The sequence below is a fragment of the Leiobunum rupestre genome, chromosome 6, assembly GCF_980474605.1.
Source record: "Leiobunum rupestre chromosome 6, qqLeiRupe1.1.hap1, whole genome shotgun sequence".
Taxonomy (NCBI): Eukaryota; Metazoa; Arthropoda; class Arachnida; order Opiliones; family Sclerosomatidae; genus Leiobunum; species Leiobunum rupestre.
In genome coordinates, this window is record NC_143389.1 from 49288749 (window position 1) to 49316629 (window position 27881).

General features: G+C 37.0%; 1 protein-coding gene across 1 annotated transcript in view; it reads left to right on the forward strand.

Moving 5' to 3' along the window:
• The window catches only part of LOC149941331 (agrin-like), a 213099-nt gene that overhangs the window by 12038 nt on the left and 173180 nt on the right, over nt 1-27881 (forward strand). Inside the window, exon 2 of the mRNA XM_090179880.1 lies at nt 26566-26781. Coding sequence (XP_090036006.1) covers nt 26580-26781 — 202 coding nt within the window. The 5' untranslated portion in view covers nt 26566-26579. The remainder of the gene's footprint in view (nt 1-26565; nt 26782-27881) is intronic.

Sequence of the window (27881 nt, forward strand, 5' to 3'; positions counted from 1 at the left end):
ATTTTTTACCTCTCCATTTAGGGATAAAATATATCTAAAATTGTGTTTCAGAGATTGAAAATATTTTTCGTAAAAAGTGTATTTTCGGTTTTTCGAAAAATAATATTTAAATGGAATAAATTTTAATAAATTAAAATGCAAAATGAACTCTAAATAGTAATAAGTCCAGAGAAACAAAATAAAACGAAAATTATATAGTATACTATCTAATTTTCAATTTCTATTTTAATTTATATTTATTAGTCTGGAAAAAGTACTATTTCCAGACTAATAAATTTAAATTATGCTAAAAATTGAAACTTGGATATAAATAATTTTAAACTAGTAAAATAAAATATAAATTGAAAATTATATAATCCTATTTTCCGAGTAATAAATTTAAATAAATAAAAAATATAAATTGAAACCTTGATAGTAAAAATTCCAGACTATTAAATAAAAATAAAAATTTAAAATTAGATAATAATATTTCCAACTAACAAATTTAAATATATAAATTGAAATTTCGATAGTAATATATCCAGACAAACAAATTTCAATAAATGATAACATAAATTTAAACAGTTTTCAGACTAAATTCATGTATTTTCCGAATGCCGATAAAAGGATTATTTTTTGCCTACTAACGCCTGTAAAAGTGTTTCATTCACATAATACGCAACCATCTCTTCGAAACCTGCATTAAATGTATGTTTTACATATTTTAGTTTTGTTTACATAGCGTGAAACCAAGGTGTGTGTTTTTTTAAATGACAAAAATTTATTTTACGCATACCTCCGAAAAACGTTCGCGAGATAGCGGCTATTTCTCCTCCGCTCAAAGCGATTCTCCCCTATTTAAACCCTATCAAACAAAACTTGAGCTGAAAGTCGCGAACATCCTACGAATCCGTTCCCCCGAAAAAAAAATAGTGAAAAAGTAGAAAAACATCAACAAAAATAAAAAGCTTAAAAACGGGCGGGTCCCTTTCCTTATTCCTTTTTAAGTGTGCGGAGCAGTTTTCCAAAAGGCCGGCGATAAAGCCTATAAAAATAACAATGAGCAGAAGTAATATATTTTTCGGTGGACGGCGAAGGGACCCAACCCATAATGTACGAATAAATAAAGTAAATTGAGATGAACTTTTATCATAAAAAGGGTGGAGATGGGGGCGGTTTTTTTATCGTTTCATATTTAAAGACCCAGCGGGGTTTCTCCCCTCCCAACGCGCTTCCTCCATCTTTTCATTCCACCGCTCTCGGGCTTCTTCTATCCCTCGCGCCAAAGACGTCTTTGGCGCGAGGGTGCGGATGCGGAGACTATTACACTGGTCTTTTGTGGCTGAAACGGCCTACGGGTAGATGGTGGACCCGACATTAGCATGGTCTAATGGTTTTTTTTTGCCTCCCAACTCTTCCGTAGTGATATAACTTTTAATACCGTTTTTAACGTCCATGTTGGCGGCTTTTTTTCCCCGACTGCTTTTCTAAAAGCGATAATAAGTTTTCCTTAGAGTTTACCGTCGGTTGATAAAAAGGTTTTTTTTTCATATATTCGTTTTTTATTATTTTACTTTTTTTGTGTTTAGAATTTTTGTAGCGCCGCGTTGTTATATAAGCGAACCCTTGTTAAAATTGTTGATAATGTCAAAACGAAACAAACGCTCCCTTCTTTGTTATACGCGTATATATTTTTTTCCAAGGCACTTTTTTATCCTTTTTAATGATTTCCTTCACTTTGAAAAGAAATAATAGAGAAGGTGGGTTTTCGGGGAGCGTATAAATCGAGGTGAGAAAAATTGGCATATTTAAAGAAACTGTGCCGTTTTTTTTGGTCCTTTTTATTATTTTCTGGAAGAAGTGGAAATGAAGGAGTGGTCGTTAGTTTTATGTTTAACATAGTGCCGTATCGGGGAATTTTTTGCCGGTGCGCCAAATATTTTGCGAATCTCACGGAAGCAATTATTGGTTTTGCCTACAAACTTTCTTTGTACAGATATGTCAGTTTGTGCCTTGTCAATGAAATTCGGAAAGAAAAATGGTCGTTCTGTTTTTAAGATTCTTTAGATACCCCATCTTGGTCTTCACCTTGGACTTCATCTAGTCTTTTTAGATTTACTTGAAGCTTTCGAAAGGAGGTCTTTCGCGAAATACCAATTCCAAATAATTGGAGTGTAGCAAAATTATATTTGTTTAATGCAACCATAAGTAACATAGTAACCGTAAGTAACATAGTAATCGTAAGTAATATAGTAACCATAAGTAACATAGTAGCCATAAGAAACATAGTAACCGTAAGAAACATAGTAACCGTAAGAAACATAGTAATCGTAAGTAACATAGTAATCGTAAGAAACATAGTAATCGTAAGAAACATAGTAGTCGTAAGTAACATAGTAATCGTAAGAAACATAGTAATCGTAAGTGACATAGTAATCGTAAGTAACATAGTAATATTAAGTAACATAGTAATCGTAAGTAACATAGTAATCGTAAGTGACATAGTAATCGTAAGAAACATAGTAACCGTAAGTAACATAGTAATCGTAAGTAATATAGTAACCATAAGTAACATAGTAGCCATAAGAAACATAGTAGCCATAAGAAACATAGTAACCGTAAGAAACATAGTAATCGTAAGTAACATAGTAATCGTAAGAAACATAGTAATCGTAAGAAAGATAGTAGTCGTAAGTAACATAGTAATCGTAAGAAACATAGTAATCGTAAGTGACATAGTAATCGTAAGTAACATAGTAATATTAAGTAACATAGTAATCGTAAGTAACATAGTAATCATAAGAAACATAGTAATCGTAAGAAACATAGTAATCGTAAGTAACATAGTAATCGTAAGTAACATAGTAACCGTAAGTAACATTGTAACCGTAAGTAACATTGTAACCGTAAGTAACATTGTAACCGTAAGTAACATAGTAACCATAAGAAACATAGTAACCGTAAGAAACATAATCGTAAGTAACATAGTAACCATAAGTATTACACTTATTATTCTAAATTTCTTTTTATGATTGTCATAACTTGGCTAAAAAAGGACAACTCTTTTGGAGTTTTCACTAGTAAGCGCCAGTTCATCCAAGGCTTATTGAAAAACGAAAATGCTTGCTAAAAATACCGTGACGAATTCCATAACTTCCGATTTCCCAATCACTTGGTAACAGACTCGTTCGTTGTCAAACTTATATTTATTATGTTACTTATGATGTGAAGTATAAGTGTTTAAAGTGATAGCGACATAGTTTAACAATTTCATACTTTGTTGGTTTTCAAAGGAAGTATGAAAACAGTATCTTCGAAACCCGGTTCGAGAGCTTATTTTCCCCGCTCAGCAGCCTGCTTTTTCCTTGTAGACAAAATAAAAAAGGAGGGGGGGGGGGGGGAGAAATTGAACGCAACGCCGCTGACAGTTTCTTATTTTCATTTTTCTTTCCATATCCGCACTTCCTCTAAGGCTCGAACGGGAATTGAAAAAAATAAAGTATTATATAAAGAGTCGGCCGATATTGCAATGAGAGAAGGAAGGCGGCTTAAAAACAAAGTAAAAACCCCAAAATTTGCTCTTGGTCCCTTGTTTTTCCCTCTTCAATTTTACAATTAAGAATCCCTTTTTTAAAGCGAGACTTGATAGCTGTCCGACCATCTTAAAGATACGCGTCAACCCGAACTTCCGGGATGTGTAGCCCGTAGCTTTCTACGCGTTCGGGTGTCCTTGGAAGCTTATCAGTCAGGGAGCAATTTTAATAGTGGTTCCCAGCCGCTATTATTTTCTTTTTCGAGGAACGAGGGGTGTCCTCGCGCTGCCCGCCTTGTCCCCGAGGGTGTCCCTTTCGTTTGTCGTCTTCACTCTGGACGCGAATTTTTATTAAGAAACTTTTGCGGGCCGCCGAAAAGTTGGTTTTAATTTTGTCCCTTCTTTGATGAGTGACTCACTCTTTATTGGTGTCGGCGACGCTGGTTGATTTTCGCTTTCTCTTTATATTCTCGTCCTCATCCACGCGGTGATCAAGAAGGATTTTTAAGACGCTAATCTGCCCGCTTGATACAGCGAACCCTAACTTACGGTTGCTACTCTCCGACTAAAGCTGTCGCCTTTTCTTAAATTTTTTAATCCGTATGTTGACAACGTTCTTAATTTTTACCTTCAGATTTTACGCGTCAGAAGTAAAGTCACACGGTTTTATTTTATCATTATTATTTGAAGAAATAAAAAACTTAGTAATAACTCGTACCAATAGGTCTTCGAGCAAACAAAAAACGAGAATCTCGGATCAAATAGATCTTCGAGTAATTAATTAATTTCTTCAAATTTGTTTAGGATTTAGCTATATTATCCCTTTTAATTATGGACTAATCTACTTTTCGCGTATTTTATCATCATTCGCACAGTCCATAGGTGGTTTCTTCTAACTTAACTTATTGAATATAATAAAAAGTTATTTTTTTAAGTCTACATTTGGTCTAAAAACGCCTGTAAAAGTGTTCCACTTACAATACACAAATGCCCAGGAAGAAGTATACTACCGGGGGTTAGCTTTAGAAATTTATTTCACTTTGTTAATACGGACATCAGATGCGTTAGATATTTTGTAAAAATAAAATCAACAAATAGAGACGGTTATTTCAATGCTCTGATATAAATTTCAATTAGAGAATGCGTTTGACAAGGGGATATTACAGCGTTGTTCGAATGTTTTGAAAAATGGAGTGTCCGATAAATTAGTTCTAATAAGATCCGAGTCCACTCATCCCTAAGCGTAAATCCTGGACGAAGGCCCTTCCGCGCTCAGTATTCCCGTTTATAGCCTAACAGGTATTTACGAATTTCGCGAGTCGTATTTGCTTTAAGCTTCGTTTGTCCCGTTCCCATCATAGGGCTGATCCTCGTTCCGTTAACTTCGCCGGCTAATTCCAAGTAAAATATAATTCCTTATGACAAAACGAGGGCTGGCTCTAAGCCTTTGACGCGTTACTGCCAACATGTTGTAGCCTAAATGCGTGTTTACCAATAAAACGTACTATTGACAAACACGTGGTTTATCCCTCTCTCATTCATTTGTAGCCGCGACCAAATACGCCGATGGAAAGCGAAGCTAATCTGATTATACGGGCGAGACTCTAAAAGCGACCTCTATGTGTCTTAGGGAAATTACTGAATAAATCTGGAAATGTTTATCGAGATAAATAACCCCCCCCCCCTGGCAACGTCCTTTCTAATTCCCGAATGCTTTTCTCTCCGATCCGGTTGGTGCCTATCTGATTTCTCGGAGAATCCTTTATATTACGAAGGTTAGACGTCCGGCTAACCTCGCAGTTCCGTCCAAAGTGATTGCTCGTACCGATTCGTAGGAGGTTTGGGTGTCCGGTGAGGCTGCTGTTTTATCCCGACTATGATTTCTGGTCTGCCAGTTCCACTTTGCGCCATCGACCAAAGAGCCGCAGTCCTCTCGCGCTCTTTGTCCGGACTGTTCTCTCGGCCGGGTATCCGTTTTCGCGTGGCCTCCCTTTTTGGTTTTGCGTAAAGCGATACTCTGCCTTTTCCTCTTCGTTACGGAGCGTTGATAAATTTCAAAACTGGTTTCGATCAAATCGTTATTTATATAGTGGTTGCCAATTTGAGCTGCTTGAAATATTTACGCTTATCCATTTTATCGCGAAGTTTATTTACCCGTAAAAACCTTTCTATCCAATCTCTATGAAATCGTTTAGAGGGAGAATGGGGTTCTATAGCCTATAGAGTATTCTATAGAAAAGTCGTATAAAATTTCTATCAAGTATTAGCTTAAATTTGAAATAAAATTATTAACAAATTCTTATGAAATTCTATTAAAGTGTTGGTTGCACGAAATTTTAGCTATGAATAATTAATGATTCATTGGAAAGAGCAAACATTTTATAGCAAGTACAGAAAATTTCATCAAAATCGGTTAAGTGGTCTTTGAATTATTATAAAAAGAAGTCGAAATGGGGGAAATCGAGTTTTATTTTTTTAGGAATAAAACTACAGCTTTGATTTGCCCCAAATTGCTCGTGTTACGGAGGAGAGAAATTCGCCGAAAATTTCGGGATTTTGGGGAGCGAAAAAGGTCAGTTTCGGACTCAAAGTTAATACACTTAGGCTTGGAAATTTGTTTCGACAATGATATTTTTGGAAAGAGAACGTCCTGGGCTTCAAAACAAGCCCGCATTCATTGGTTTTTATTATTATCGATTTCTCGTGCAACCAACACTTTAACTTCTTAACGATAACTTAAGAAAATATTACTTCAGAAATTAAGAAAAAAACCTTTAAGAAGTGTGAATAAAATGCCCTAAATGTCTATAGAAAACGTTCTTTAAGTCTTAAAATAAACCTTTCCAGATTTTTGTATAAACTATTTTATGAAATTTATAGAAACCTCTCAATAAATGATGACGAAACGCTAAAATATATTTACGCAATAAGATTCAATTTTACACGAGGCTTCCAGCCATCCAGTAATTCAATTGCGCTCTACATTTAATATATTTTTAACATATTAGTTGAACAGCAACTGAGAAAGTTTTTAAAAGATAACACATCGAATAAATAATTAATTTTTTAATTTTTCTCCACAAAAATTGAGTTCGGATCGAAGCGTATTTTACGTATCTGTCGTTGACCCGTCTAAGGGTATTACGACCCTGAATCTGACTCAGAGTTCACCACATACTAAGAAAAGTTTGAAGATTAAACTCTCATTCAACACTCATTTTAAAAACATGAAATTAATTTTGTAAAAAGCTCTGGGCTTGTATTTTTCATCTTGGGCTCAACACCTCAATATTATATGATTGTACTATAGTATCATCCTAGATCACACTAGAACCTTGGAGAGAAGTGGATTTGAAAAAAAAACTTCACCTCGACCTACAAGGCGATTTTTTTCAAACTCGGGGGTTAAGTAGACCTTCATGTACCTTGAAAGCTCCTAAAGGGAAAAGTTTCAATGGCCATTTGTTTTGCCATGGCAATCAAAAACATTTTTCACAACTCAAGTTTAAACGTTCTAAAAATAGCATGAAAAAATCGTGGAGAAACACCTCGGGATGTCTCCTTGTTAGTCTCGTCACAAACGAATTCAAAGTTTAAGCTAGACTTTTAAATTACTGAAAATATTATGGCGTCATTGATCGGGCTCAATAGCTATTAGATATTTTCACCCGACTAAGCTCAAACTCATGATTTAAGGAAATATAGAATGAGCACGTCTCGACCTCCCAAATTTGAGAGGAGCCCGCGTAGCAAAAAAACAAGATGTCACGGACATTTAAGTACACACAATCCGTCCAATGTATTCACTATATTACAAGTATTAAATTTAATTTTGAACAATTTTTCAATCATCTTGTGCATAAACTTAAATAAAATTAATTTCGAGTTACCTGGTTTTGGAAATAAGGTAGCGAAACGCAAATGATTTTTGGAGTTAGATGGCGCCTGTTTCAATTGGTACGAAATTCAAATATGACAATAGTGCGTTATGCGGGTTGTGGGGTCCCGCGAATTGGCCAGAAATATAACTTAAAATAAAAATTTCTGAATGCAACCGAAAAATAGTTCTGTAATGATCGTTACTAACTAAAAATGTTATTTTATACCAAGTCGGTCTTAATTTAAAAAAGTATGTATATTTAAAGTCGAAAATCGCCAAAAAAAAACCAATTACCAACTTGTGGGCCCCAGATCTCCAAAATTCATAACGGGATACTGTGGCCATGATATTTCCTTTCGATTAATATATCATAGGCCCTTCTAAACCTAATTCTAGGAAAGTTATTTGGGGGCATCGGCTACACTGTACGTGGGCCCAGTACCCACAAATCCTATTTTATTGTTTGTAAAAATCTGAAAAATAACCCTTTTCAATTTCTACTTCAAAGATTCCATTTGCTTATCGAAATATATTACATTCGGAGGTTTTCCTTGGACCTTCGTAGGCGAAGACGAGAGATCGCTGTTTGCTTTAATATAAGTAATGTTTTCTTTACACACTCTTTAAATATATCTCCGTAACAAGCAACGGGGGACCGTGAAAAATGAATCTTAAGGCCCTATCTCTCTCCGGCACGTTTCTGCAGACTCTCTCTTTAATACACTCGCTCATTCCAATCTTAGATGATCGCATAAATCCTCCGTTGATGATCTCCAAAATCCGAAACTTCAGATGATGCCTTTTTCTTCCGTACTCCGTTTCCTGGCCGTCTTCCGGATCCAGCTCTTTCGTCCCATCATCTGGTTCTCTCTCTTCATCTCGCCAGTACCGGGGCGCCTTTTTTAGGGTGGGTGCTTGGGAATCTAATAAGAAGCGGAAAAGAGCTTAAGCGCCGTATTAGTCATACAATAGCTCTCGAAAGTTTTTTTAAAGCTTTAAGCGGCTTCTTATCGCGTGTTTCCCATCGCTTAAAACGTATACATTTTTTTTCCCGGGGCGCTGTTATACGTGGGTGTGAAAAATCTAGCTTTAAGAGGGATTTGGAAACTGGCTTGTAATAGTTTCCTCAACGCTGTTTATTTGTTCCCCTGACGCCGATATCCTCGCTATTAAACCTAAATCAAAAAAGTTGCCCCCCTTTTTATAGAACGAAAAGGGGACTTTATCAGTTTTTGTGTGGTGTACACTTCTTAGACTTCGTAGTGCCCAACTCTGATGGTTGTCGTGAATTTATATCAAGTGCTTTCCTAACAATGGGTAGCTTATTGTTTCAGGCCGTATACGAATGCGCCGCAGCCGATTGATTTGATGTACAATATTTTTAGCTATTATAAACTAACAAAATGGTTTTGAGTGCTTAATTGAATGATATTTGACCCATTCGCCACGAATGACTTATTATTTAGCACCATCAAAAATGTCTATAAAGCTGTCAATGGCGGGTTTATCAATGGCGTTTTTAAACCGCGTACATACCACCAATATTTTACCGTATAATTCAAGATATATTTGGCGATAAATAGGATTTTTTTATTACCATACAACCTATAAATTTTTCAACACCACGTACCATTCTTGAAAATGCTTTTAGTTTTTATCTATGATAAACCTACTAGTCTTTCAAGACGTTATGTTTTACCAATACTGATATATTTATATTATGGCAGCGTATCCCTCCGCCGTAACTTCGCGCGTATGGTAAAGCGAGACTGAAAGGAATTTGATAACGGTGTTAGGACGTCCGTCAATAAAATCCCCGTTTTAGTGTTGTGGCCTCTTGATGAGCCGCGTCATAACGGCGAACAATAGATTATCGTAGAACCAACTGCGTATAACGTAAAATTGCCGGAAAATGGCACATAACACGGGGCCCGAAAATGAAGTAAGAAAGATGGCGCTGCGTGTTCTGCTCTGTTTTACTACACGATGTAATGTCCTCGTGTTACCGCCGAGGGAAAGTTCCGCCTCTTCATTGCGCCAGAAAAAGGGTCATTCCGGAACGGCCAATACCGTACCTCGTTCGTTCTCATTTCGTCTTGACCATACGCCAACAAGACGGCCACCGAGCTAACGTGATGCACGCTGTATCATCGCCTGTCCTTGGGTACGTCAACTTATTAAGATTTCTTGCGATCTTGCTAACTTGACGATTTTCAAAACCGGAAACAAGAACTTTTGATCTCACAAATCTTGCGAGATTCCCAAGATCGCTTTCGAGGTAGTTTTTAACCAGATTCAAGAAGGCGTCGAATGCCTATGAATTATTTGGCGTAGCTCTAAAAGATGATATTACGGGAATAAATTATAATTTTGAGGTTTCCGCCGAACTATTATTTCCAAAAAGGCTTAAAGTTGTATTACTTATTTTACAAATCCAGCTTATCGAAGAAAATTGATAGACAACTTGACACTTTTTTTAAATTCTTTTAACTAAGAAATTGTCTTGCAAGAACAAAATCTTACGGTAAGATTTAGATCTCGATAACTTGACGTGCCCCTTGTTCGTAAACTAATGGGTCAAATTGGATTCCAAAATTATCTCGATAATTAGGAAAATCCAAATTTAAAAATTACAATTACAAAATTACGTTATATTTGATGCAATTACAATGAATTAAATTCAGCTTTATTTAGATTTTATGACAAATAATAATAATAATAATAATAATAATCAGCTAGGCTAATACCCAAGGCACCACCACAGGCCTAAAATCATCAAACGACTTTTAAAGCCATTAATTCAGGTGGTCGAGTTACAATGCGTAGGATGGTGGAGGCTAGTCCATCATGCAACAGCTCCCTACACTCACTATTACAAGTTTTTATAGAAGGGTAACCCCTTGAACCAGTGGGGAGAGAGCTTCCAAACTCAACGCGGAAGGAGTTTTTCCGAGTTTCACCCAGTGCCACAAGCTGGGATCGAATCCGGCTCCTCTTGCTGCGAGGCGAAAGTGCTAACCACTCCGCCCCCTCATATTTGGTCCAAACAGAATTGGATTCGAACTGGATGTGTGTTAATTATCGTTGAAGCCAATTTTGGACATTCGATCTTGATCGTAACGACTTATTTATCTTCAATTGAATCTATTCAACCGAATGCTATATACTCTTATTCACACGAGTCAACATTTTCGCTAAACATTGTTGACCAACCCGAGTGGCAAACCGGGTTTCACCGTGTGAATGGAGAACGAACACCCGGAAAATGCGTTGGCTCGTTTGAATATGTCTTTACAGTAACTTAGTCCATTAGTTCATTGAACATTTATCAACTAACCTTGATAGCCAGTTCTGGCAAATACAGCTGGCCAATGTCATAAGCTTCGTCCCACGAGATATCCGAGCGGGGCTCGAGCGTGGTTGGAAAGAACACAGTCCGTCGTAGCTCGTAGTTCCGGAATGACCTAAGAGTCGCTTAAAAAGAAAGAGCAGTGCGGGCAAAGTAACAAAAGGCGCTGCGAAAACGGCGAAAGAAATATGTTCGAGGAGAAAAAAGAGAGGATCCACCCATCTAAAAGGAAGATCTGAGAAGCTGCATGCGCCGGGAAGAATATTTTCCGCGAGAATATAAAAAGGTTATTCGGCTGCGGCGCTGTTTTGGGTTCTATATATTTACTATAGCCCCCTCCCCCACCCTATATGGTCTTGAAAGTAAAAAAACCCCTGTACTATACGCTCTCTCAGTCTCTCTATATGGGTCCTTCTTTCTAAAACGGAAATAATGGTCCTACTAGTTTGCCTTGGCGACTCTCAGATCTAAATCACTTTAGAAAAGGCGGAATAAACAGCTTTTACTTTTCCCGTGTTGACGAGAAGTTAGGACTATTGCTCTCCTTTGTCTTAAGTTTGTTGGTCGCCGGGGTCGAAGTCGTTACGTCCGACCACCGACTTGACCCTACCCCAAGCTTGGTACGCTTATTAGTTAGGGGTAACAGTTTTTTCCGTGGTTTTTTTATAGCGCTTTTTTCGGTTTTATTGTATTTGTTGGATTTTGCGGTTAGCGTCATGATAGCGCGTGTTTTTGGCAAATAGTACGGATATAAATTAGAGACACGTAAAGCTTTATAGTCCCTTTGATGGTGCTTGTTTCGGCGGTTGGACCAAGAATAAAAATTTTGCGGCGGTTCAACAACTCGAAGATGTTTTTTTTTTCGGGAATCGTCGAATTTATCGATAGGTTGTAAAAATTTCTAATAGACCCCGATGCGATGTTGCACTTTATTCTAATTTAGCTTTTACTGTTTGCAGGTTTTATTCGACAAACTTTTATCGTAGCGCGCTTATATACGACAATCGCTATAAAAAGGTCTCGCTTACGAATAGGACGTTCCCTGGTGGAGGTCGTTGGAACTATTAAACTATTAAAGGAGTGCATTTTTATTTAACAACAAGACCTTGTATTATTTACCTTCGCTTTTGTATGTTATTCCAAATGAGTAACTATTTATTTACCTTCGCTACTGTAAATTATTCCAACTTGAGGAACTATATAAGTATTACGATAAGTCTTACGCTCGTTTATAAATACTTGAATATATTTTGCTCCTTATTTGGAATTGTTTAATCATTCCCGCCTAGTTTCGGTGTAAATATCTGTTAAACAGTAAATTTCGCAAACAAGGTGGGCGGGATGGGAGGAAGGATACAGTGGCGGCGCCAGGAATTTTCGCGAGGGTAGGCAAACCAAATAATTGGGCCCCCGACCCGGGACCCCCCTTTTCTCAACGAAATGCTTCAATAAAATAAAGTAGTGATGTACATAACGAACAAAAAAGTTCTAACAACAATATTTACTAGGAGATACCTCAAAAATTTCTAAATACATTATCGACAATTGTTTCATTGTTATTTATAAATAATTTTATCTCTTGGGACAATTTTGAGACCCTTTCTAGATCAATTTGGGGCCCCTCAAAATTTTAAGGTAGGCAGTGGCCTACCTGGCCTACCCCCTAGCGCCGCCACTGGAAGGATAGCGCGGATTTAAATGAGCGAAATTAAATTCTCAAACGAGTCAAATCGGATTAACGTTTTCCCACTTTTCGTTCTCTTTTTATCAAGGTATTCGTCCGACTTAATTCCCTTTCGCAGCTTCCGCCCACGCCACCCACGCCTCCCTTCGCGGCCGACCTTTGGAAATGTATAAATAGCGAAAATGCATTCCGTCGAGGTGGATGGTGGCCGAAGCGTCTCTCTTTGACGTTATCGGCCTCGAGAGAAGACCCCCCTCTCACTACCGCGACGAAAAGGAAAAGTTGGGTCCTCTCTCACCGCTCGGATTATACGGGGGTGCCCTCGCGGTGTGGTCTTTTCTGCATAACGCGCTCGCGCGACCGTGAAAGCCGATTGTCCGGGGCGCTGCTTTTCAGCCGCCACCTTCGCTTTTAGTTCGGCCGCTTTTTGATGTTTTTCCGTCCCTCCTCCGTTTGCCCTCCTTGTTAACACGCGCGCGCCGCCACTGGCATTGATAAAGCCTCCTTGTCGTTTCTCTTAGAGGCCCCCGAGTTACCACCCTCCGAACTCGCGCCTTCACGTTACACCTATCCCAACGCGGCCATCCTTTGATCTCGCCAAAAACCCCGTTGTCCCGAGTTATCCATTTTCATTTTCTGATATTCCGTACGAATTAGAATGAGTGATGTTTTACTGTCACCTTCTTAATTAACTAGAGATACAATAATGCTAACTTGAATGGCGAGAAAACTTTTCCAAATTGGGAAGCCTTTTTTTCTGGTGCGATGAAAAAACATTGAAAATAACGTTTACAGAGATGTATTATAGTCAATATCATTGAACATTTCTTTAATGTTAATTAAGAGGATGCATTACTCAGTATCATAGAACATTTCTTTAATGTTAATTAAGGGATGCATTACTCAATATCATAGAATATTTCTTTAATGTTAATTAAGACGATGTATTACTCAATATCATAAGTAACATACTAGACATAATTATGCAACTTACTCAATATCATAAGTAACACACTAGAGGTAAGTATGCAAATTCCTATTCTCCCGATGCTAATGGTTTAATTGATAGTCTGTTTCTCCAAAGACCATACCAATATTACATGGCTAAGAACTCTACGGGAGCTGTTACTAGTCTTTGGGAATGTCAGATAACGCTGCCATATTTGAACGATCAACCGGGGTTTATTGAATATTTAATTGTTTTTAATATTAACGTTTTCTTTGGTTAAATTATTGATAAATTATTGAATCGGAATATAAAATTTATTATTTTAAGCACTCGTTTGAGAGCTATACGCTTTTTCCATCGTATTACATACATAATAATTTTGCTAAGGAATTTAGGAGGAAGTGACGAATTTCCTCTGCTGAAACTTCCGATTACGCGATTACCGAAATCATTAAGTGTCATACTTATTTTTATTAAGTTACTTATGTTATCTTTAACGAACACTTTTTACAGCCGTTTAGTTTAAATAAAATAAATATTTAAAACATATTAGATCGTTTCCACGAATTTTTTACATACGATGGATTTGAATTTTGAAATGAAGTATCTTCAAATTTGTCGAAATTAGTTTTATAGGCCCAACTTTTAGCCTCCGCAGAAAGAAACGAATTTGACCTATGATTTTAAAGGAAGTTTTCTTATGGTTTTTGGGGTGTGGATGGGGTTTATAAAGTCGCCGCGAACTGAGAGAACTTAAGAGAAAAGGATTATATGATAAAAAAGAACGAAACTTTTTTGGACAGAGCCAAATTTGTTTTAATTACGAAGAGGGTTTACTGGCAACGAGTGATCTGTTTTCATTCAGAGGTGGTGCCATAAAATTACACTTTTTTATATCTTGAAGAACCCCAGGGATATGTCAGGCTAAGCGGGTATGACCTCACTTTTAATTTATGGCGTCTTCCTGGGGGTGAAAACGAGTCGTACACGCCTTAAGGTCTAATTGTTATTTATGTCCCGTTTGTTGTTTTTTAATTAGGATTGGTTTCGCTGTCGGTGTTCATTGAAAGCGTTTCAAATTAACGGTGATTTGTTAAATTTAACTCTACAAATGAAAACGTTTCGCGACAAAACTTTTTTTTAAATAAAAGTCACTAGAGGGTGTTTAAAGGGACACCCCGATGGCTGAAACATCTTGGTTAAAATCCAATAGCTCCTCCTCTTCCTTATCTCGTGATAGCAGATTCAAAAAATCATTTTGTGGGATTTTTCCAGTCCTTTAAATATGATTGGAAACGCATACCCGAAAGTTCTTAACTAAACCTTTTTATGACCTTATAGTAGAAAGCTAATAGTATATCTTAACTTTTATGTATTTATCATTTATTAATTTATGCATTTATCATTTATTAATTTATGCATTTATCATTTATTAATTTATGCATTTATCATTTATTAATTTATGCATTTATCATATTTTAATTTATGCATTTATCATTTATTAATTTATGCATTTATCATTTATTAATTTATGCCTTCATCATTTATTAATTTATGCATTTATCATTTATAATTTACCCATTTATGCATTTATAATTTATCCATTTATGCATTTATAATTTATCCATTTATCATTTATCATTTACGCCTTTATTCCTTTACGCATTTATGCCTTTACGCCTTTATGCCTTTACGCCTTTATGCCTTTACGCCTTTACGCCTTTACGCCTTTATGCATTTATGCATTTTTCATTTATACCTTTATCGTTTATCATTTATACATTTAATTTATTCGTTTATCATTTATACATTTAATTTATTCGTTTATCATTTATACATTTAATTTATTCGTTTATCATTTATACATTTAATTTATTCGTTTTTCCTTTAATTAATTTGTTCGTTTATTAATTATTTATTGTTTATTTATCATTAATTCATTTATCATTTGTTTATTTATCATTTGTTTATTTACCATTAATTAATTTGTCATTTGTTTATTTATCATTAATTCATTTATCATTTGTTTATTTATCATTAATTCATTTATCATTTGTTTATTTATCATTAATTCATTTATCATTTGTTTATTTATCATTAATTCATTTATCATTAATTCATTTATCATTAATTCATTTATCATTAATTAATTTATCATTAATTCATTTATCATTTGTTTATTTATCATTAATTCATTTATCATTTGTTTATCTATCATTAATTCATTTATCATTTGTTTATTTATCATTAATTCATTTATCATTTGTTTATTTATCATTAATTCATTTATCATTTGTTTATTTATCATTAATTCATTTATCATTTGTTTATTTATCATTAATTCATTTATCATTTGTTTATTTATCATTAATTCATTTATCATTTGTTTATTTATCATTAATACATTTATCATTTGTTTATTTATCATTAATTCATTTATATATTTGTGAGCGCTTAAGCCGCTTATATACAGAAAACTTCACAGAAATCATTAGACTTTAATTTACTTTATATAGTTTTTTTATCGTCGCGTCGTTTCAAAATTTAATTTTTTGGTAGAACTCGGTTTTCCTTTGGGATAAAGCCAATCGAATTTGGTTTTTTTGGCCGAGACCGAAAAGATCAAAATAATCCGTCCTTTAAACAATTTTCTACGGTTTTTTTTCTATTATTATTCCCCGAAATAAGTAATTCAATCTTTGCGGGTCTCAGGCGGCCACCTTTCCTTGTTTATTCTGCGAAACCATTCAGAAAAAAAGGGACCCTATATGGAGCAAAGTGAATGGAAAAAAGGAACCAAATCCCTGAAATCCCATAAACTGTCGAAGGCTACATTCCCCCTCCGTCTTCCTTTTAAAAGTTTTAACCTGGTTTGGAATGCAAAGGAGGGATGCTATGAATTTTCTCATCTTCGTCATCTCGATTCGGATATCTTCGAGTGCGCGCGAAAATTATTAGCTTTTCCTTTGACCTCTGTATGGTAAATATTTTTGGCTCGATGCTAATACAATTTTATGGAGCTTTAGGTAAATACGAATTAATTTAAGAAATATGTCACGGATATAGTAATAGAATTGGTAACTTTTGTAAATAAACACTTCAAAATCTTGAAACTCTTTGCCACACAATTCTAAGATAAAAATTCTGTCCTCAGAAAATAATTATGATAAATCAGATCGGATTATCTGTATTTACGTTCAGATATTATCAGATCTGTTGATACGTGTCAAAACGTACAGCTGATTTCTCATAGTTATCGTTTTTACATATCCCAATTTATTTCCATTAGAAAATTTAATTTCATTTTGATTTTTTTCTACATGCATAATTAACATTTAAGTCTGATAACTGTTCAGATAACTGAAACTGGTCAATAGAATTATAACAGATCAGTTCGGATAATGAATCAGATACAATTTGAAATCAGATTGCTTGGTGAGGTTGATCTGGCTAATTGATTATTTTCAGATATATGCAAATTACGGCGTAAAAAACCTGAACAGGTGGACATTGTATAAGCACTACTGTGAGGTGAATTTCTGATAAAGGTTTTTGAATAGTTTGTGAAGGAAAGAATGCTTTAAGATCCGTTTTGGAAGCACTTCAAAGGCGAAACATCCTTTGTGAATCACTGGGATTAACTAGTTCTTCAGAAAGTGAATTATTTTCGTTCTATGATTACCTATTTTTGGCATTTTTTTATCTACTTGCTGGTTTCTCTATTGATTTTCTGATACCTGTGGTATTATTTGCTTTGACTTTGAACCATCGTAGTTTGTATTATCATACATATGCGTATTCCAGATAATAAACCTGTTCTTTTGTAGAACACAATCATGCCATATTATCTTATACGATATCCTAATACCGAAAGGCATACTTTATTGAAATGCCTATTACGGGCTTTATAATATTAATCTTTATCAGGGGTGCACCGAAGGAGGTCGAATCGGGGGGGGGGGGGGCATTTATTTTCCCATCCTAATTTGGTGAAATGTTTCTTAAAATGTTTCTTGAAAAAATTATGTCAATAACTTAATTTTGCCAAGTGAACCTTATTTTCGAACTCATTACACGTATTAGGGGAGGATCCCACTGGGAAATTCCCCGTTCATTACCAATTTATAGAAAATCGGGAATGAAATTCTGAGTAATGATTTATTGGCTTAAAAATACCCTATTGTCACACTAAGATTAATTTAGTTACTCTCGCTTTCCAAATCTAATATCAGGTTGGTCATTGGCCTACTAACAGGTCACTGTCTCCTTAACAGACATCTTCACCTGTTTGGAATCAGTGATGATCCAATCTGTAGGGCATGTCAGGCTGAGGAGGAAACCGCCTCTCATGTGCTTTGTAGGTGCGATTACTACGCGGCCCAAAGATTCGAGCATCTTGGTATGCATCAACTGGAAACTTCTGATTTCTATAATATGCCGGCCAAGAGGATTCTCCGTTTTGTGTCGGATATTGGACTTTTTAAGTCTTAGGGTTCGGGTTTTTGCACAATGGACCTCTGGTCGACGTGCGCGAACGGGCATTTCCAAAGCCCTTACCCCCTTCATCAATAATAATAATAATACTAAATATTATAATGTCATACTATGATTTATTTGCTTAAAAATACCCTATTCCCATACTATGTTTAATTTAGTTAATAATACCAGATGTCAAACTATGATTTATTTTCTTAAAAAATAGATTTGCCCTTTTTTTTTCTTAAAACCTATTGTCATGCTATGATTTATTGGCTTAAAAATAAACTTTTGCCATACTAGGATTTATTTGCTTAAAAACATATTGTCATAATATGAATAATTTGCTTAAAAACGTATTGTCATACTATGATTTATTTGCTTGAAAACCTATTGTCATACTATGATTTATTTGCTTAAAAACCTAATGTCATACTTTGATTAATTTGCCTAAAAAATTCCCTATTGTCATAGTAAGATTTATTTGCTTAAGAAAATACCCTATTGTCATACTATGATTTATTTGCTTAAAAAACCCTATTGTCATAGTATGATTTATTTGCTTAAAAAAACCATATTGCCATAGTATGATTTATAAGCTTAAAAATACTCTATTGTCATAGTATGATTTATTTTCTAAAAAGTACCCTATTGTCATAGTATGATTAATTTGCTTAAATGCGTTTCCTATTGTCATAGTATAGTTTACTTGCTTAAAAAATAATCTATTGTCATACTATGATTTATTTGCTTACATTTTTTCATGTTGTCATACTATGATTTATTTGCTTACATTTTTTCCTATTGGCATAGTATTATTTATTTGCTTACATTTTTTCCTATTGGCATAGTATTATTTATTTGCTTACATTTTTTCCTATGGTCATAGTATGATTTATTTGCTTATATTTTTTCTTATTGGCATAGTATGATTTATTTGCTAAAAAATACCCTACCGTAATACTATGATTTATTTGCTAAAAAAATTCTCACTTTAAATTTTTTTTAAATAAAACGCATATTATTCGGCGAAATATTTGGTCGTTTTAGCAAATTAGTGGTGGATTTTGGAAAACCTTTGCTTTTCAGAAATAAAAAAAAACGTAAGCGTATGTAGACAGACGGCCGGTAGAATGCATATCCTCTTCCGTCTCCATTTTTTGCCATCAGCGCGTTCCATTTTCTTCCAACCTAGCTTTGCGGAGAAGGTTCCAATCACCAAATTAGATCATGGATTTTTTTCCGCTTCTATATGTTTCGGCGAGGCTGCAGTGTGGCTAGAGATGCTAGCACCGATGCGGGGTTAGCTAAATAAAAGTGTTGCCCGCATCAAGGAACGGAGGCGATATTGCGTCTACGTTATCGGTTTACAGGGCGTCGAGGGGTTGGGGGAGCGGAGAGGTTGGATTCAACCGAGGCTTATCGAATAGTTCGTTAAAACCCGACTGAATGGGTAAAGTCTGCGATTCACTCTTTTCCATTTCTTCCCGAGTAAATAACCCGATGAGGTCCTACTTTTGTAGGGCTGTATTTTTTGTGGGTGTAGAAATGAGAAAGAAGCCAACCTTATTTTTTACTCGGTCTAGGAAGGTCGAAAGATCAATGTACAGCTTCTAACTTCTTCTTTTCTTGGGCAGTAAAGATTTTTTTGTTCAAGTTTTCTTACCCTATGCCCAGGTGCTTTTTTTACGAAGACGGTATATTCTTTGCCAGTTTTGTCTGTAATTAATTATTTATTGCGATATCTTTTTCATGGAATACGGACAGAATCCCCCCCCCCAGGACAAAATCCCCCAATTTAAATTTTGCGTCGGGTAAGTTGTATCTTATTTTCGGAATAAGTTAATATTGGTTTAAGTAATACCAGGTGCGTTAGGCTAGGTACTGTCCTCTAGGTTTCGTTATAGACGGCCCATCGTGGTAGCAAGAATGGCGCTGGGGTGGCGCCGCGCACCCCCAGCGCTCGAGCGAAGTTAGTGCGCGGCGCCGTTAGGCACCAATACGGGGAACACTTACTCTATTTTACTTATATTTAATATACGCATTGTATTGTAAATGGTGTAGGTTGTGGTGGAAATAAAATTAATGCAATGAAATATTAATCTAATTTAAATTTAAAAATTAGGCCAAAACTTTAAAATCAATTTGGAATTACTTGGGGGGATTTTGCCTTTTACTTGGGTAGATTTTATGTTTTATTTGGGGGGATTTTGTCTGAGAAAAGCACATCGGGGGTATTTTGTCCCGGGGGATTATGTCCCCGGGGGATTTTGCCCTAGATCCCTTTTTCATGAAGTAATTTTGCATTCACGTGACACGAGTACGTCACCAGAGCTTTGTTTAACGCGAAAAGAGAGCGTCGCCATTTTGAACAAAACTATTACCGGCAACATTGTTGTCATGGTTATTTATAAATAAGCAATATATTATTTGTACGTAGTTAGAGCCTGAGCTTGGATTAATAATAGCGTTATCTGGATTTATCACTGTACAGTAACAAGTGCGCATTTGCGGGGGGTGAGAAATGAGAACGCTACGATATGTTTTCGATGGAAGTCGTTTGAAATCCGTTTCCGTTTGTTACGGGTTCTGCTCTTGCTATCGGGATTTTGAAAATAACTGCGTTTAGGTTTAACGACTTAGATGTTTCGTACGCGTATGTTTCGTATCATTGAGTTATTTATTATTATTAGTTTGAAAAGTAAATTAGAAATTGGTTTTATATTGAAATGGGTGTTAAACGGTGCACGTATCCGCGATGTAGAAATGATTCAAGATATACTCAAAACGAAGTTTCTTGTTTGTTACGGTAGTTTCAAGAATTTCCCGCTACGCGGTGCGGGGATCCAGGTAACACTATTATTAATCCAAGGCCAGATAAATACTATTTTCTTCTATAATTTGAAACTGTTCAGCGTTGCCAGATAGCCAAAATCAAATTATAGACCCCAGGACTAAAAATTATAGATATCCAGTCCAAATTATAGGACACATTGTATTTGGCGGTAATTTCAAGTTTTATGAAATTTTAAATGAAACAAAATTGAAATATTAAAAATAATAAAAACACATTTATTCATTTTTATCATAAATTTAGTATTTTTCAGTCCGATATTATATCGATTTCTTGAACCTGACTAAGAAATTTTGAAATTATAGGATTTATAGGTCATCAATATCGAAAAATCAGAAAACATGCCCTATATAGTATACTGTTCAAATTATATAATTATAGGGCGTCTGGCAACTCTGAAACTGTTTAAGTCGTCAACTAGGACGTCTATCTTTTCTCTATAGCTATGGTAACCTATGTGAAGAAAGCATATTTCAAAAAATAATACAATTATAAATGTAATGTTTACACAATTAATGATATATTGTTATATCACCGTTTACAATGATTTGTTAAAAACGTTACCTGATAAAAGGGGATGGTTTCGCGCCAATATCTACCTCTATAACACAAGGTATGATAACCGTAGGAACATGGTAGAAACTTTACTATTTGATAGATAATGGCGGACATAGTATGAAAAAATTCCGTTAATGACGTCGCCTAGGTTTTGGCGCGAAACAAAATCTATAAAGTAAAAAAATATGCCTCAAAATGGCGGCCGACGTCAGTAGCGTATCTTCTCGATTTTTGGTTAATTGTTTGCGCAGGTGCCTTTGGGCCGCTTCCATATTTGCAGACGCATCAAACGGCCACTTTACTCGCGCCCTCTGCCGGGTATATCTGTCTGTGTATATTTTTCCGCTTTTTTCTCTCATTTCTTTCACGCGCGATTTTCTGGATATCCCCCTCTTCTGGTTGGTGGTAAGGAGGCCCCGGGATCTCGGGGATGGAGTGCGGCTTACTTTGGTGGCGTAAGAGGAGGATGAGTTGGGGCGGCCTCTCTTTAGCCTCTGTTGACAATCCTTCCCTTTCCGTTTCCTTCCCCACGACGACCCTAAAGTTGCCCTCTCCTAGATTGAAGAAGTTTTTAGGGCGCCGGCAAAACTAGTAACATAAACATTGAAAGCGCACTTTTCTCGTCGCCCCAGCAACCGCGACATATTTATCCTATCTAACTTTTCTCGCTCCGACTAGTTTTATTTACGGACTTGGATAATAGTTAAACATTGTTTCGTTTCAACCTATAGTTTAAGACCTAATTTAGAATTAAATTGTTCGCGAACCAGGTAAAATATTTGGTGGCTTGATGATCTACGTTCGCTCTTTTTCGTCTTTGAATTTTAGTGGTAGTGAGTTTTATTCTCGAATGACCCTTCATGTGTGGGGCGGGATGAATACCCATTCTCGGGTAATATTGTTAAATCGCTTCGCGTTGCGAACGAACATTGGATGAAATGGTCGCTTTCATCTTTTGTTTTAGTTTTATTCCAAGGTAAAATTTCCTTTATAGTTCTTCTTGGCATGTTTGGTGGCAATGATTTTGCCAAATGTGAGAGAATTTCGAAACGAAAGAAGGGGAAATTGCATTTTTTTCGTAACAGCGATGGTTTTTGGGTAAAATGACGCGTTTTTCTAAACAAGGCCACGCGAAAATTATAAATATATAGTGTAAAGCCCGCATTATCACACTCGAATGTAGGCTTTGTCCCTAACAGGCTTTCCCTTTACTTCAGAGAGTTATCTCGTTGTTTTGGGCCATCGCTGCCGGGGAAGGTAGGGATGACTCATCCTCGCGTTGTCCACCTTCGGAATTCTCCGAAAGTGGCCACCTCTGACCCGAATGGTTAAGAGCGGGGTATAGTTACCGGTGACGCGTACTATTGCACCACAGTAAGTTTACTAAGATGAGCTTGCTTGTCTAGCCAATTAGGTTGGAGACCAGTAGCGTCATCCGAGGGGCCCACTATTTAAGGGGCGTCGGGACACTGGACTTATTATCTTTGGCTCCGGACTGCGACCTAGCTTGTTGAATCTTTTTATTCTCTCTTCTAGAGATATATTCCTAATTTACATGCCTTGTAACAATTTATAATAATATATATATATATATTATTATTATTATTATAAATAAAAGAGTATTTTACAGTTCGACTCTCGTACATAGTTTAAACATAAGCCGACAATTTCCAGGCTTCACAATTGGCGCCTAACTTGGGGCCTGGTTGACATAAGCCAACAATTTCCAGGCTTCACAATTGTATTTAGCTTTTTGAAAATAACGTATCCATGTATATAGTTTCTTCAAAAGTTGAAACCCAGATTCAGCGTGGACGAAGAATATCCTCGAAGCTTTCCAAATCTTCAATCGGTCGGGTTACTGATCTGAATATTTTGGACTCTTCGAAGGTTATGAACTTAAATTTCAAACCCTCACCATCTAGCTCAGTCTAAAGCTACTTACTACGGCAAAGTCGCCGAAAATCATAATAAAAAGTCGACATCTCCCCCATCTCTCAATTTTCCAATAAAAAAAGCTAGACTCTACCGTCACCCAATACCGAGCGACAAAATATTTTTCCAACTTCAATCCAGCACCGATAAAGATGGAATTTTGTCTTCCTTCCGGAAGCGAGCCTACAACGAGAAGCGGAAAAATATAAAGTTGGTCTTCTTATTATAATCTGACCCCTTAGAAACGATGGGACTCTCGTTTTAACTGTTGCTTCCAGGCTGAGAGAGGATATATAAGAGTGGTTGAAAATTTTGTAGAGGATGCTGCTGGATTGTAATCTTACACGGCCAAAAGGAGTTGTATTACCTCGCGGAAGAATCTCCGTTTACCGTCGTCCTCCAGTCACCCCCCAACCCGGGACAACCCTCGGAGCGCGACCTGTCTCCCACCTATGAGAAAATGAGAGATTACGGCCAGGTTTAAACCTACACCTTGATGGAGGTGGGTGAAGACCCTGCCGTCCAAAACTTATAAAGTTTAGAACGCGCCACTAAGTGATAGTTACCTCGAAGACGTTACCGCGTAAACTTCACCCGTTCTCGTGGGTTTATCGTTAACATCGGGTCGCGATTGAATCCGAGATGGCGGGTTGGCTTACGCGAAGGAAAAGGCTTAAGTATACGTATATATATTGGCGGGATTTTCCCGCTTTACACTCTCGGCTCCGTACGCTTCTAAAATGCCAGTTTCGCTTAATCTTGATGGCTCGCCAGGCCCGGGCAGCGAGCGGGCTCAGCCGCGTCTTCCGGAACCGCCTGGGACTCAGCTCACCCGCCTCTTCCTGGGCCCCGTCCCAACCTCATCTCTCTCTCTCTCTTCGTCCTTTTTTTAACACGCCGCTAGACGAAATAGCCGCTCTTTTCTATGGGTTTCTATTAGGCTGCTTAGTATCTCCTTGCCTCGCCACTAATACGAGCCCGCTTACACCTGCTAAAGAGAGTTAGAGAGAGAGGAATTTAAGAGGTTTAAGCTAGAAATGGGCCAGTCTTTCCCATTTTTCCGGGCTTACGACGTAAAACGGGCCCTCTTTGTTTCGCTCTCGTTCCTTTATCCGGCTCCTCCACTTAATGTCTCGGCTTATCCGCAAAAAAATAAACCTTTTTGGGACCTTTGATTAGTTTTGCAATAATGGGAACATATCGGACGACATTTTTCGGTTTAGAAACGTAGTCAAACTTTCCATTCTTTTAATCGTTGTAATAAATTGAACTACAAGGTAATTATAGAAGTTTTCCATTAAACAAGGCTTATTTCCGCGCAAGTTTCCATACCAGAAAGACAGAAAATCAATATCACCTGGGTCAGGAATCGAACCTGCTACCTTCGAGTGACCATCCCAACGCCACTACCATTTGACTACCGAAGCCACGAGAAAACGGACCTCGGACATCCAATTCATGAATGACTCGATTGGGTTCGCTTGTTTGACCGGTTATAACCGGTCCCTGATAGCTAGTAGCAAAAAACGCAAGGAGAACGCAGCTAGCCTTTAAACACGCTAACGAAGTGTTGTGTACAAATTTCATTTAACGAGCTTTTTCGCTGGACGTTTTACCAGAAGTAAATGAACCGAAGTTATCAGACTGCTATACTCTCCATGTTGGAGACGTTTTGCTTATGAAATTACATTTTGACCTCGAATTTGGAACTTTGCGCGCTCCTAGGCCGAAAAAAAAACGTTTTGTCTTTCATGCAACTATTTTTTATACATAGAAATAGCTATACCCCACAATTCCCAAGTGGAATTTATTTATTAGCTTTTATTTGACTCGATTTTCTCATCATTTTCATAAGGAAAACAGCCTCCGATTCTGAGCGCTATTTCGATAACTTCGGTTCATTTACTTCTGGTAAGTGGGAAGACAATTTCCGAATTTTCCCCTTCAGGTGGCAGCAGGCGCTAAAGCGTCTAATCAATGAAAAATGTACACAAGAAAATGCGCGACTTTTGACTGGTTGCGTTCTCCTTGTGTGGGGTGCTGTGTTTGTTGCTCCTAGCTGATAGCCTGTAGTATTAATTCCTGCGCTATTAATATGTATTCCAATATATATTTATAAAAATAATCTCATTATAAGGCAATATTTCTATATTGAAGTTTTTAAATATTTTAATATATCGTTTAAGATTTAAAAATTAATATCCTTCTATTTTGTAAGATACTATGGAACAACCTAGAATGTAAATTTATTTAAACTTTGGGAGACTGAATTGATCTAGAGGGTGGGAAGAAATTTGTCACATGCATGTGTTTCAATCGCTTCGGATGATGTCACTTTTAGGGAATCAATTACGAGCGGATTTAATTGTACTTTAATGGGAGGAGCCTAGTGGTAGACCGTGAGGGGAATTGCAGAAAAATCGTTTCATAATACATATGGGTTTATTGCTTAGGAAATCATTATATTGCTTATTTCAATATATTTCCTAAGAAATCTTGCTTTGAAAAAATAATTTATTCTATATTTTCAGTTTATTTCGTATCTATCTTAAAAGATTTAATTTCTTTCAATAGAAGATTCGAAGGAAAATAATGGTTGTTTAATAATAATAATAATAATAATCAGCTAGGCTAATAACCATGGCACTACCCAAGTCATCAAGCGAATTTTAAAGCGATTAATTCGGGTTACAATGCGTAGGATGGTGGTGGTAAGCCATTCATGCCAACAGCTCCCTACCGTTAGCCTCAACAAGTGTTTTTGGAAAGGTTAAACTGAAGAGCTCGAGGTAAAACCCCTTTAACCAGTGGGTAAAGAACATGGAAACTCAACGCGGAAGGAGCTGTTCCGAGTTTTCACCCTATGCCATATATTTCAAAAATTCAACGTGGATAATATGTTAGTGCAGTTAAAAAGAGCTTAATTCGAGGAAACAGTTAAATTGTCTTAAATTTGATGTAGATTTTATTTCGGCTTCATTATTCCAAATAAATCACCTCTTTGCGCGCTGGTGGTGGGAGATTTTTTCTTGTCTGGTCGAGTTTTAATTTCGTCTGCATTGAAGCAGTCAAATTTGTTTGTGATTCGACTACGTTCCTTCGAATCAGGTCGTTGACTCGGCCCTTTTGGTTTTTTGCCGGTGATTTAGCGGTACTTGTCAGATTCTATTTTCGTGGTCGGTTTAAATGAACTGAATAATTTTTGTCCGCGTTGGCCTTTTAATCGCCGCGCTAGGAATCCAGGCTCTTCTTTGCTAAGACTCATTACGATGTATATAACGTATCTGGCATTCGCGGCTGCTCCGAGAGCGAAGATACGAGAGGTATGGCGAAGTTACTAACGTTCCTTTTTGGTCTTTCTCTTTTTAGAACCGTGCGAGAAGATGTATTGCGCTTTCGGGGCTTACTGTCTGGTAGACGAAAAGTCGCAGCAAGCCATTTGTCAGTGCCAAGAGACGTGCGCCGAGGACCTCTTCGCTCCAGTTTGCGGGTCCGACGGGGTCACCTACTCCAGCGAGTGCCAACTGCGGGTCGCCTCCTGCACCAGGCAAAAGAGGATCTTTGTCCGCCATCAAGGCTCATGCGGTGAGTACCTCATATTTATTCCCAAACACCATTACGAAATGTACTTTCATTAGTTGGCCATGTCGCGGTCGCGTCGTTGTCCGAACGCCAAAAGCCGTCCAATGTTAATTGCGCTTGCTTCAATATAAATTAACTTAAAACGTCGTCCCAGATCCTGATGGGTCGTTTGGAACGGTTTAAACCCCGCGCGCCAATGATGACTAATTACGTTACTTAGTTTTGAAACCGGGCTCCCCTCCTGGTCTCAAAGTTAATTAGTTTTAAACTCGCGACTGTCTCGAAACGAATGCTCTCCGTGGATGAATAAGGGGTGGAAAAACGAATGCTCTTCCTTTTTGAAATTGAATTTAGCCACGACTTTGGGAACTCAAATGGCGTGGCTAGGGTGGCGCGGGGTGGCGCGCAACATCAGTTTTTCGGCTTACGCGAGTCTCGTTACAATTGGCGTTTACGAGCGAGAGTGCCTGTCGCCTGAGATGCTCGCGGGGGCGACTCCTTTATTTTTGGCTAAACCGAATTAGTTTGCCCTGGAAGGAGAGAAAACGAATACTTTGTTCGAGAGAGACAACGCCACTATTTCTTCCTGGCTTGAGAAATAGCCGAAAAGATAGTTGAGTTCGTACTTGACGTTTTACAATTTGCAATAGTTGATTTTATAAAACAAAAATTAGTCTTGCCCAACTTGTTAAAATGTTGCTCTTGCGTCACAAGACCCAGCTTTATTAGTATATTCTTCGCACGAGCGATTTGCACGCGCGCTAGAAAGAGCTATATTCCTCTGGCGACTGTAGTGCGCGCTCGTAGGCTCGTCAAAGTAAAAGAAACTGTGACATTAAAATCAGAAGGCAACGTTGCTTTATAAAAAGAACTATTCCCTTATCTTTCTGTAGGGTTGCAAGGTTAACGGTAATAGTTAGTGTAGGGAGCTGTTGGCTCGATCGTGTGGCATGTAGGGCTTGCCACCACCCTCCTACGCATTGTAACCCGGCCACCTGAGTTAAAAGGCTTTAAAAGTCGCTCGATGACTTAGGCCTAGGGTGGTGTCTTGGGTATTAGCCTAGCTGATTATTATTATTATTATTTCTTATAAGAAATATTAA